The sequence below is a fragment of the Haemaphysalis longicornis genome, unplaced genomic scaffold (assembly GCF_048455015.1).
Source record: "Haemaphysalis longicornis isolate Haplotype H1 unplaced genomic scaffold, Haemaphysalis longicornis Haplotype H1 scaffold_10, whole genome shotgun sequence".
In the NCBI taxonomy this organism is placed as follows: Eukaryota; Metazoa; Arthropoda; class Arachnida; order Ixodida; family Ixodidae; genus Haemaphysalis; species Haemaphysalis longicornis.
Window position 1 is genome coordinate 67,977,978 of NW_027526204.1, and position 10,851 is coordinate 67,988,828.

The 10,851-nt window shown below is 53.6% G+C and overlaps 1 protein-coding gene across 1 annotated transcript; it reads right to left on the reverse strand.

The window, feature by feature from the left end:
• Window positions 1-8,012: 8,012 nt before the first annotated feature.
• On the reverse strand, window positions 8,013-10,360 carry LOC144159884 (uncharacterized). Its single transcript, XM_077691541.1, has 3 exons — window positions 10,204-10,360; window positions 8,683-10,073; window positions 8,013-8,096 (listed from the first exon to the last, which is right to left on the reverse strand). The coding sequence occupies exons 1-3, from the start codon at window positions 10,358-10,360 to the stop codon at window positions 8,013-8,015; spliced, it is 1,632 nt and encodes a 543-aa protein (XP_077547667.1).
• Window positions 10,361-10,851: the final 491 nt, after the last annotated feature.

Below are 10,851 nucleotides of genomic sequence, written 5' to 3' on the forward strand. Positions count from 1 at the left end.
GGTGTTGCAGCTCTTAAGACAAAGAGAACACAATTTTTTACATATGAAAATATTTTAATTAGCTTATCGCCTAATTAATTGTCATGCCTGCAAATAATAAACACTTCCACTATCAGAGTTATTTTTTTATTTCTACGCTCGTAGGGTCTAAAACTGCACGAAAATATGCAGAAAAACAATTTCCATTAAAATAAAATATCCAGGGCTGAATGGGTTAGACTATAACATTCTTCGACCGCCAGTGTTCCATTCGCCGTCGCTGTTCCGTGGGTGTGGCTTTCTTGAACGCTTCTTCGTCGCTTCTATTCAATCCTGGTTTGAAGCGGAGCAGACGTTTGCTCTAATAAAGCTTCCTTGTTCGAAGAACCCTACAATGTTCTTGGCGACGTGGCTTTACTGGGCAACTTTCGAATTTCGCGCTACACTGATCGAATAGTGGAGGGTCTGACGTAATACGGGCCGGTATTTTAAGAAAGCTATAAGCGGGCTAAATGCGCGTGAGAATTCATGTCCTACAATGAAAAAACTGAACTGGAGACCCCACTAAAATCGCCCAGACATTTTCTGGGCAGTCGGTTAGGTCGGCGGCCGCCAGTCACGAAAACAAGTCTGTGACGGCTCAGAGAAGTCTCCGGATAGTGGCTGGGGAGGCGTCGCTGCTTTATATTTTTTTCCTCCCTATGCCGATTACTTGTTTGAGGTTTGCGGTTTGAGAGACGCATTGTGTATCAAAACAGTCTTTGCTTTGAACCAACCAAACTTTTCTTTCTCTTCAGGTTTGCCTTAGCACTGAATGTGTCTTCTGCTCACTGCTCTCGGTCACGTGATTCCTTGGCACGGACTTTACAAATTACATACAAAACAGCGGTTAGGAGGAGCATGAAGGCTTGGCGCACTTCGCACACACGGCGCCGCGGCTCCACAACTGTCAATTAAAACGGCGCCGTAAAGTTCCTCCATCAATTTTACACAGCAGCGTCCGTAATTCAATTACCATCATACCTGTCAAACCTTGGCGCCACTCACTCACACCTACTCACTCACACACTCAGAAAAATATAGTTTTCATCACGCAGTCCCTCTCGCCCACGCACACCATTCGCCGTCACCACTCGCACTCTCAATCACCACCCGCACTCGCCACTCGTCCTCACCACGTGCACGCCAGTGCGCGCAGCAGTCCCTCCATGACTCATGACAGGGAAACGTATCAGTGCATTAGGGCTTCACAAGTCCACAAAAATCGTATTCCGAAATATATGCCACCAGAGAATTAATTCCGTGGTGCCCCACAAAAGGATTGCAGTGACAATATATTCCCGAAGCTAAACGCAATGGCGCCAGCGTCACATCGTGCGGCTCCTACGACGAATAGCCTTTACCGAGTACAAGCCCAAGAGTACAAGCGCAAGTGGCGCGAGTAGAGCGAGTGCACTCGTGAGTGCCAGGCGGGTCTCTGCACTAGGGAGTGTGGTTGACCACTTCCAAGTGGATCGCGCACTTGTACTCGCGAGTAGTGAGCGCGGCTTCCCACTACTGGCTTCTGCACTGGCTAGAGGTGCGCGGGGCTCACTGCGAATAGCGCTTATCGCTCACTCGTGAGTGGTGAGGGCGGGAGGGAGAGGGTGGGGGGGGTGAGAGGAGTCGTGAGAGAGCCTGCTGACCTATGATTACCATTGACAGTTACAGTTGGCGCATAGCTATAGTTGCCACCCAAAGTTGTGTGTACACCCGCACTGTCAGGGCGTCTTCAAGGCAAAATTCTATGGTGTACGCTTTCCGCTATTACTTTGCTCAGTCAATAAGTTGCGGTCTGCTTCGCTGAGTCGGCCGAAGGCAAGGAGGTTAAAAAAATTGCTGAAGTGGAAGTCACCCATACCAACCAATGGGCTCGGCTGAAGCCGCCGGCGGCCATCTTGCTCGGGGAAACAAACCAGATTCCGATTGCTTTGCAGCAGTATTTGCCGACTTTCCCAGCGGTTTTAAATTACGTAACGGATTCTCATGCTTTATTTCAACACTGCGAGCCATGCTCGACGTCTCCGCATTGATTTTTACAGCAGAAATTTCGTTAAAAGTCAGATCTCCGAGTACAGGGACATTGTTTTTTTCACCTTATGGCTCGGATATGCAGCTACCACAAAGTAAAAAATACATAAGAACTCGTTTACCTTCTTTATTCTAAACTGTTCAAATGCAGAAATTGGTCGTGAAAGTTCTAAGAACAAAAAAAAACAATAAGCAATAGAGTTACAACTGTAATGTGAAAAACAGCAGTCATGACCAGAAAATGCAGCATTTTCCGAAAAACAACAGGAAACACCCAGAATTATTGTGATAATAGACATAATGGAGTGACAACAAACCGATACAGAAACCTTTCATGAGTGTATGATAGCAACCAATGCTATTACGTTCATTGCATTGCTGCCCAACCTAACACACAAATAAACTGCAAAAAAAGAACCAACAATCTTTCTGGTAAATCACACCATGAGGTTACATTGCCAGTGACATGAACTACCGAACAAAGATGAACCAATTTGTATTTTTGGAAACAAAGTGTTTATTTTTTGAAAGAAGGCAGACTTATGATACCAGACATCAATTAAACTGCTAAAACATGCTATCAAATGGCAAACAAAAGACACTGACAAAGGACAGTGACTCAACATCTCTCAATTAAACTGCTAAAACATGCTATCAAATGGCAAACAAAAGACACTGACAAAGGACAGTGACTCAACATCTTTCGGAAGCCTAGCAGCAAAGAAATTAAACATTGAAGGCGCATACTACGCGACACAATGCAACGAGCATGACCGCAGTTTGGAATCAACTTGCACGCGTGCAAGTTACGTGCGCAATGCGACTCCCGGGGCCGTGTTCACACTGTTTGTACAACCGTAAGCCACACACGAAACAACCATACTTGTTTTGATCTCGTTACATGGCGCGCACACGACTCACCAACACTTTTTCGTGCACGCAAGGAACGCGCGCTGCAACAGCTACGCGTCTTCTCCCCTAGTGATATGGTGTCGCGGCGGCTTCACTTTACGGGCGCCCCTTCCACTCCAGCAATTTGCAATTTTTAACCTCCTTGGCCGAAGGGCGACATCCTTAGAACAGTGAAATCGTACTGCTGTCGCCCGAAAACGCATATGGTTTCTGGGCTATGTCTGACCACGAACCTCGGTTAGCTTTCCAAGCAAACTATCCCCATCAGGGCATAAACTGAACGACCTTATATATCCAGCTCAATTCTATTCGTTTACTCAGGCTACTCTGCCGAAATATGGTGTGTACTGTTCCATAAAAATTGACCACAAAATTGACACAAAACACACGAACAATAGTCCCGATGAACGCTCACTTACAACTGTCTTTACAGAACATATATACGTCTGTGTACTGAACACGTAATTTCTCATCATCAAAAAACCCTTTCTTAAACGCAAACATAGTGACGTATCGCTGGGTGACATATTACCTGTCTAACAAAAAAAAGCCTTTCCACTCAACGTGAAACCTGTCGGAACTGCAGAGCAGGGATTCGTCATAATGGGCTGTAGCGCCGTCATCCGCTCACTGATACCACCCAAGGCAATTCGAATTTCCTGCTTCCCTCGCGCTCCCCCTGAATAACACAGCTCCAGCGGAAGTTCTGTTCTTCTTGTGCTTGATTTTTTAAGTGCGAATACACTTCTTAAGCGAGCCTGAATCGTCCGCCGCCGTCGTCCGCATAGCAACAGCTGCGGGTGCGCGCGCTCCTCGTCTTCCTCCTCGTCTTCCCTAGCAACGGGGGGAGATGGGCGCGCGCTACTCTCCTCCTCCTCTCTCCGCTCAGTGACTGCGGGTGTTGGGCGCCTCCTCTCCACTTCGGGCGGGAGAGCTCTCGCTCGCGTAGCGGGCGCTCCGCATTCCGACGCGTGAGGGCGCTCGTGTAGCCCTCGCCGTAACGGCGGGCGCTACTCTCCTCCTCCTCTCTCCGCTCAGTGACTGCGGGTGTTGGGCGCCTCCTCTCCACTCCAAGATCACGATATCCACCGTAATCGCGCAATCAACAACCGTGCATTCGCACTTACACACGCTCCCCCTCGGGGAAGTGCGAGGGAATTTTTCTCCCGCTCGTGCCGGCGTTGCACTGCCACTTGTGTTTCGCTTACTTTCGTAAAAACCAACCCAACGAGCGTTCCTGACTAATTGAACGCGAGTGCTGCGGGTTAATTACGTATATTGTACCCCAAATATACCTGCAGTTTTCTTTGTGCTAAGAAACGGGGAGATGTATGACGAGCTCCAGCGGTTCAGGAGTTTCGAACAGCTATGACTATTTAAACCGCTTGGTTTTCGAAGCCTCTGCGGGACGCCCTACGACGGTTACGCCGGGCTCTACTTGGGTCCGTTATTTCGCTTTGCCGCCTGATTCCGGCAGTCGCTTGACATCGACCGTTACAGCGAGCTACGGCGACAAGGCGAGCCCCTAAAGTGCTCTGCACTTAATATGGTACGCCTCCATGATTTCACGAACAGTGCCTTCACGACATATGCCCGCAATCGACATCACGTCCGGCGGAAATTGACCAATATAGCTGCGCAAGCTTCTTTGAGGCAGATTACACAACTGGTGATTCTGCCGGTCGGATATTTCTTTAAATTGCTAGCCCACTTGCGATGTGTGACGCTACGGTGATTTTGCGAACAGTGCCTTCACGACATATGCCCGCAATCGACATCACTCCGGCGAAAATTGACCGATATAGCTGCGAAAGCTTCTTTGAGGCAGATTACACAACTGGTGATTCTGCCGGTCGGATATTTCTTTAAATTGCTAGCCCACTTGCGATGTGTGACGCTATGGTCGGCCTAAATTTCAGCCACTAGCTTCGCCATACAGCGAGGTCTGCCCTTCAGCGATTGACGGAGGGTTTCAGCGACTGCTACCTGCTCTGTGCAAAAAAATTCGACTTTTAAAACCGAGATATCATGTCTTTGGAGCTTTATTGGACGGTGTAGATGCAAAACGTAAGAAGTGAGAATCCTAATCATGACGCCGCTATGGCTTTTTCAATGGTCTTTCAATGAGGTGGCACGTAAAGCAACTGCTTTTGTGACCTAGGCTGGTAGGAAAAGCAGACATTGTTGTGCGCACGGTGGTATTATCTTTAAAAATGGCCAGCCATCTTGGTTAAGCATTCGTTGGCGGCCGATGTGCTTGTGGGGCACGGCCTATATATATTTTTTCCTTTTTTGCAGGTTTGCAGATGAAATTGAACGGCAGTAGTTACCGGCGAACCGAGGTGCGCCCGTAGTTCGTTGCCGCGTAGCGCACAAGCCTTGGGTTACCACGCACCCTCATACCTCTGACACCCTCAACTTCACCCTTCGCGCCCATCCTCCCCACAAGATAACGCTGGTATGGGTCTCCGACCACGCCGACTTGTACGGCAATGCTCGAGCACACGAGCTTACCCGAGTACTCTCTCCGGGTCCGCTCAACAATCCGGGGAGCCTAAGCCCGAGTGTTTGTGATGCTTTACTAAAAGAGCAAGGAGAAAATGACTCAGCCTACTACTGCCTCTCGCGTTGAGATCACCTTAATCAAGACGGGGCCTGGGAAGAGGACAGACAGGAAAGAGAGCAGTAAAAGGGAGGAATAAATATGAGGAAGTATAAGCAGCGCAGGACGGGCAGCACTGGTGGCATCATAACCGGCACGAGAGTCCCATGTGCTTTTAAACGCGCAGCTGTGCATGAAACGCGTTTTCGCCATTTGACGGGCTACATTCCACCAGCAACAGGTCAGAAGGGGGGCATGAAGACTTTTCCGCATGACGCTGTAAGCCCGATTCGATCCTGCGAATGTTGCGGACGCTCGCACAAGGAATTCGCATGCGCGAGTGTCTCTATTGCCGGACAGTGTGGGCAGGTGGGTAATCTAGCGGTGCCAAGCCTGTAACGTCTTTCGGCGTAGCGGGGACAGCCGATTCGCAGACGAAGGAAAAGAGCCCCGGTTAGATAGTGTCAACCCCTTGAAGGAGGCGTGTGAGGTGGCTCGCCGTATGCAACTCATAGGTCAGGGTGCATGGCTTGGATGTCCCTTCAGGTAAGGTACTCTGATGAATGGCCATTCATCACATCGCAAGGTATGAGGACAATGCCCGGTAGCGATTAAGATCACATTCCGTCGCCATGTGTTTCTGGCGGCTCAACAGCAGGAACGGCAGCGCCCGACAGCCGGAATGGAGTGTCAGCAATTGGTGCACCAGTACCACAATGACGGTACGTGGACAGACGCGCTCTCGAGCCCTGACGGCGGGTAACAACGGTCGTGTTTCAGGTGGCCCGTAGACCAGGCGTCCCACGGGGTGAGAGAGAGAGAAACAACTTTATTGGATAGTCCCCTGCAGAGAGAGCAAGCAAGGGCTCCGCGGAGCCTGCCTACTTTCCGACGCGGCCGCTCACGTCTTCAAGGCTGTGCCCTGCTGGCGTCCGCCGGTTCGGCGCGCGGCGGGTCTCCGGAGAAGTCCCCTCGAACCCTCCGCTCTCGCCTCCCCACGCTTCTGCCTGGCAAGGGCTGCCTCGAGCTGCTGGAGGGCTTGTAACTGCACCGCATAGTCCGGCGATGCAATCGCGTTTGCAATATTGTCCGGCAGCCGCTCCTGTGCGGCCGCCTCCACCGGATTGCGAGTACAGTCCCACAGAATGTGAGTCAAAGTTGCGTTCGTAACCACGCACACACTGCACAAGGCGCTCTCATAAGCCTCCGGGCACACGTGTCGTGCCAGCGCCAGCGTGATCACCGAGTTGGTCTGGATCTGGCGCTAGAGCACTGCCTCATTTCTTGATAGCTTCGGGTGTGGTGGTGGCCTGGTCCGACGGCATTGCCGGTACCATCTCAGGATCTCGGTATATTCGACGAGAGGTTCCTGGTGAATGCTGTCTTCGCTCGGTCGCTGCTGCTCCGCTGGAGAGACGGGGGAGGTGGGAGGGGCCGCCGCGCGGTTGGTGAGCGCGCGCGCGGCGGCGTCGGCCGTCTCGTTTCGGTTGGGGTGACCGCCCTTGTATTTGTCATTGCCTTCTCGTGTGTTCGTGTGTGCCGGGAACCACCGCAAGTATGTGGCTGGCACCGCTTTGTTCACTGCACTGCACCGCACATTCACAGCACTAGCACCGACGCTATACGCGTGTAATTCACAATCGCCGAGCGGGAGTCACTCAACACTATCGTGCATCCGGGGTCCGTGAGGGCCAGGGCAATTGCGGTCTCTTCCGCGTGCCGTGCCGACGGTACGCGTACACTGCAAGCACTGTACACCTCCCCGGTGGTGGCTCGCACCGCCACCGCGACGTAGGCTCCGGGTCTGTCGGGGTACTCCGCTGCGTCCACGAAGAGGGCGCCGGTGTCCCCGGCGTACAACTCCGTCACGGCCTGGGCCCTAGCAGTTCTCTGGGCTCTGTTGTGCTCCGGGTGCACGTTCCGGGGCACCGGGGTGATCCGGAGTCTCCGTTGGACACCTTCTGGCAGTTCCTTCGAGTCGGCTTGACGGGCCGCACGGTCCGCGAAACCGCCGTGCGAGAATGCTACGACCGGTTCGTGTGGTTATAAGACGTTCGAGCTGGGCCGTGCGCTGGGCCTCGCTGATTTCATCGAGCGTGTTGTGCACTCCGAGTGCCAGGAGTTGCTCCGTGCTGGTACTGTTCAGGAGTCCCAGCGCCGCCTTATACGTTTTACGGATGGCCGCATCGATCTTGTTTCGTTCTTGCGTCTTCCAGTAATGGTACGCTCCGATGTAGGTTACATGGCTGACCGCGAATGACTGGACCAGCCGGAGCAGGCTGGCTTCCTTCATCCCTTGGTGTCGCGTTGCCACCCGCTTGATGAGGCGAGTGGCCGTCCCGAGTTTGGTGACGAGGCGGTCTGCTGTGGCGCCGTTGCACCGGCTGCTTTCCAACGTCATCCCGAGGACATGGAGCGCGCTCACCTTGGGTACGATCGTGCCGTTCTTCTACCGTATTGTGATCGCCGCAGAATCCGCCGCCGCACGTTTTCGGTACGCGCCCGGCGGGGGGATCACTAGGAGCTCGGACATCTGCGGGGAGCATGTCAGGCCGGAGCCCTCCAAGTGTTTCGATAGCGTTCACCGCGCTCTGTAATGCCGCCTCGATGTGGCCGTCACTGCCCCCGGAGACCCACAGGGTGATATCGTCCGCGTAGATGGTATGGCGGACTTGTGGGATCTCCGTGAGCCGGTTGGCCACCCCGATCATTACGAGGTTGAATAGCAGCGGCGAGATCACCGAGCCCTGGGGCGTCCCTACGCTGCCGAGCTTCTTTAGCGGTAGTTCCAATTCTCCGGCCTGGATTTTCACCTTCCTCTCCGACAGGAAGTCCTTGATGTAATTGTAAGAGCGCCTGCCCATGCCCAGCTTCGATACCTCTGCCAGGATGGCAGAATGGCGCACCTTGTCAAAGGCGCTTTGTAGGTCGAGGCCCAGCACCACCCTGTTGTCGCGGGTGGGGGCCTTCACTTCGAGCACCTCATGCTGTAGTAATAGCATGGCGGCTTGTGTGCTGAGCCTCTCCCGGAACCCCAGCATGGTATTGGGGTATACCCCTTCTGCCTCTAGGTAACGCTGCCATCTATTCATTAGAACATGTTCCAGAACCTTCCCTACACACGAAGTGAGGGAGATCGGGCGCAGATTCTCAATGCTGGGCGGCTTTCCTGGCTTGGGGATTAACACCGTGCGGGCCGTGTTCCACTGGGGGGGCAGCTCGCCCGTTCGCCAACACTTGTTGTAATACCTTGTCAGGGCCACGATGGCACCGTCACTCAGGTTTCGCAGAATCTTGTTTGTAACGCGGTCCGGGCCCGCTGCCGACTTGCAGTTCAGCGTCTGCAGCACCGCGCGAACTTCCCACTCTTCGACATCTCTGTCCAACGACGGGTTGTCCGCTCCTCTATACTCTCCGTGCCGTTCGCTCGGGGTACTTGGCAAATATCTTGCATTAATTCCTCTGCACGTTTCGCGCTCGCCCAACGCTCGGACGGTCGTGTGCATCGTCTGGGCTAGCCGATGTTGTTTATGGCCCTTGGTCCCGGTTTCGTCCAGGAGGTGCCGGAGCAGGTTCCAGGTTCTCCCCTTGTGCATTTGCCCGTCCGCCTCGTTACAGACGGCGTTGCACTGTTGCGCCCACAGTTCTCGGCTGTATTTCTCTATGGCCTGATTTAGTAGCGCCACTTTCTTGCGCATCCGGCGGTTCGTGCGCTGCGTCTTCCATCGCCGCTGTAACGATTCGCGGGCTTCTAGCATGTGGGCCAGGCGGCTGTCCACTTGTTGGATGGTTTCGTCCGTTTCCACCTCGGTGGTCGCGTTCTCGGCCGCGCGGACGATGGCGTCTGCCCATTCGCCGATGTCCGTGATCTCCTCTCCCTGCTCCGGTTGTCCCTCGAGGACTTGCCGAAACCGGTCCCAGTCCGTGATTCTGTGCTTGCGTAGGGGTTCCGCGACGGACGGCACGGACGCGGGCAGGATCACCTCGATTTTGTAGTGGTCGCTGCCCATGTTCCGCCCCACGTTCCGCCATTTCACCCCTCGCTTCGCTCTGCTTGCCGTTCGGACGAATGTCAAGTCCGGGTTGGTGTCCCTGGCCGCCGCCGTGCCCAGTCGGGTGGGGTTCGCGGGGTCCGTCAGCAGCAGGAAGCCTGCGTCCGCGGCATCGTCCAGTAGGTCCTTTCCTTTCACGGTTGTTCTGCCATACCCAAGGTCTTTATGCGGGGCGTTGAAATCGCCGCATATCAGTATCGTGTTTTCCGGTGCCAACTGCAGCGCCTTGTGCAGGAGGGCCTTGAATTTTTGCTGCCGATGTGCCGGATTACTGTACGCGTTCACTAGGAGAAAGGCCTCCTTGTTTTTGCCAGTCACCACCTCGGTCGCGCACGGGGTTGTTTCCAACGAACCGTGCCCTGTTCCGCCGCTTGGCTTCCAGCCATTGCCGTTCCAGCCTCCGGGCTCACTTCCGCGCGGCTCTTCCTCCTTGTCCTCTTCTCTGTCGTTCTGGCTGGCTCACTTGCACGGCCAATCACTCAAATGGCCATTCATCACAGGTACCTCGTGATGTACAGGGGGTTGTCGCCTCATTGATCGAAGTGGATGGGTGATGCGCTTCTTTTTCTGCACTATCGACCTCCTCACTTCTCTTGATTCCTGCGTGAGGAGGAAACCACTGCAGGGGAATGATGGGGCCTTTGGTATTGAGGCTGTGCACCTTGCTGGCAGGACTTTCCACAGCTAGAGAATTGCGGTGGGCCCGCCTGGGCCTGGAGTGGGAAGCATTCGAATCTGAGCGCATGGCTACTTTCTGATGGACGGGATTCGGCTTACAATCCATAATCACGTCCGCAGCCAAGTGAGTGGTCCTGATTTCGGCCATTGTAGAGCTGCTAGACACAGGCAGACGACATTGCCTTGCTGAAGCGAAGGAAAGAGCAATTAAGGTTAGCATCCACGCCGGTTAGAATCCACGCCCATAGGCCAAGAGTTGCCGGATGGCTTTGAGGACGCGACTGGACAGGCCGAGTAGCTTTTTGATTGCTGGACCCCAGGTCAAGTGATGGTCACTAATGAGTTCAAGATACTTCTTTCCTGAACAGGCTGATCTGTGGACATCGAATCTCATGGCAGCGACCACCTCCCTCCCAACATAACACTGGACGATGTTCCAGGGGGCAGTCTAAAACATGAGGTCCCATTCTCAAACTGGTTTTTGTTTCCACAAGAGTCCAAAAAGAGCCTGGGTTCACTGTTGTCCTACGATGACTATGTAAGAACTATGGCTAGGGC

What these genes read in the sequence shown, in the direction of transcription:
- LOC144159884 (XM_077691541.1), bottom strand. Translation starts at nt 10,360, where the DNA reads ATGCGCTCAGATTCGAATGCTTCCCACTCCAGGCCCAGGCGGGCCCAC. An exon ending in TCACGCAGGAATCAAGAGAA is followed by an intron (nt 10,074 to 10,203) that starts GTGAGGAGGTCG and finishes CGTGCAAGTGAG; the next exon opens with CCAGCCAGAACGACAGAGAA. An exon ending in CGATCTCCCTCACTTCGTGT is followed by an intron (nt 8,097 to 8,682) that starts GTAGGGAAGGTT and finishes TGCTCCCCGCAG; the next exon opens with ATGTCCGAGCTCCTAGTGAT.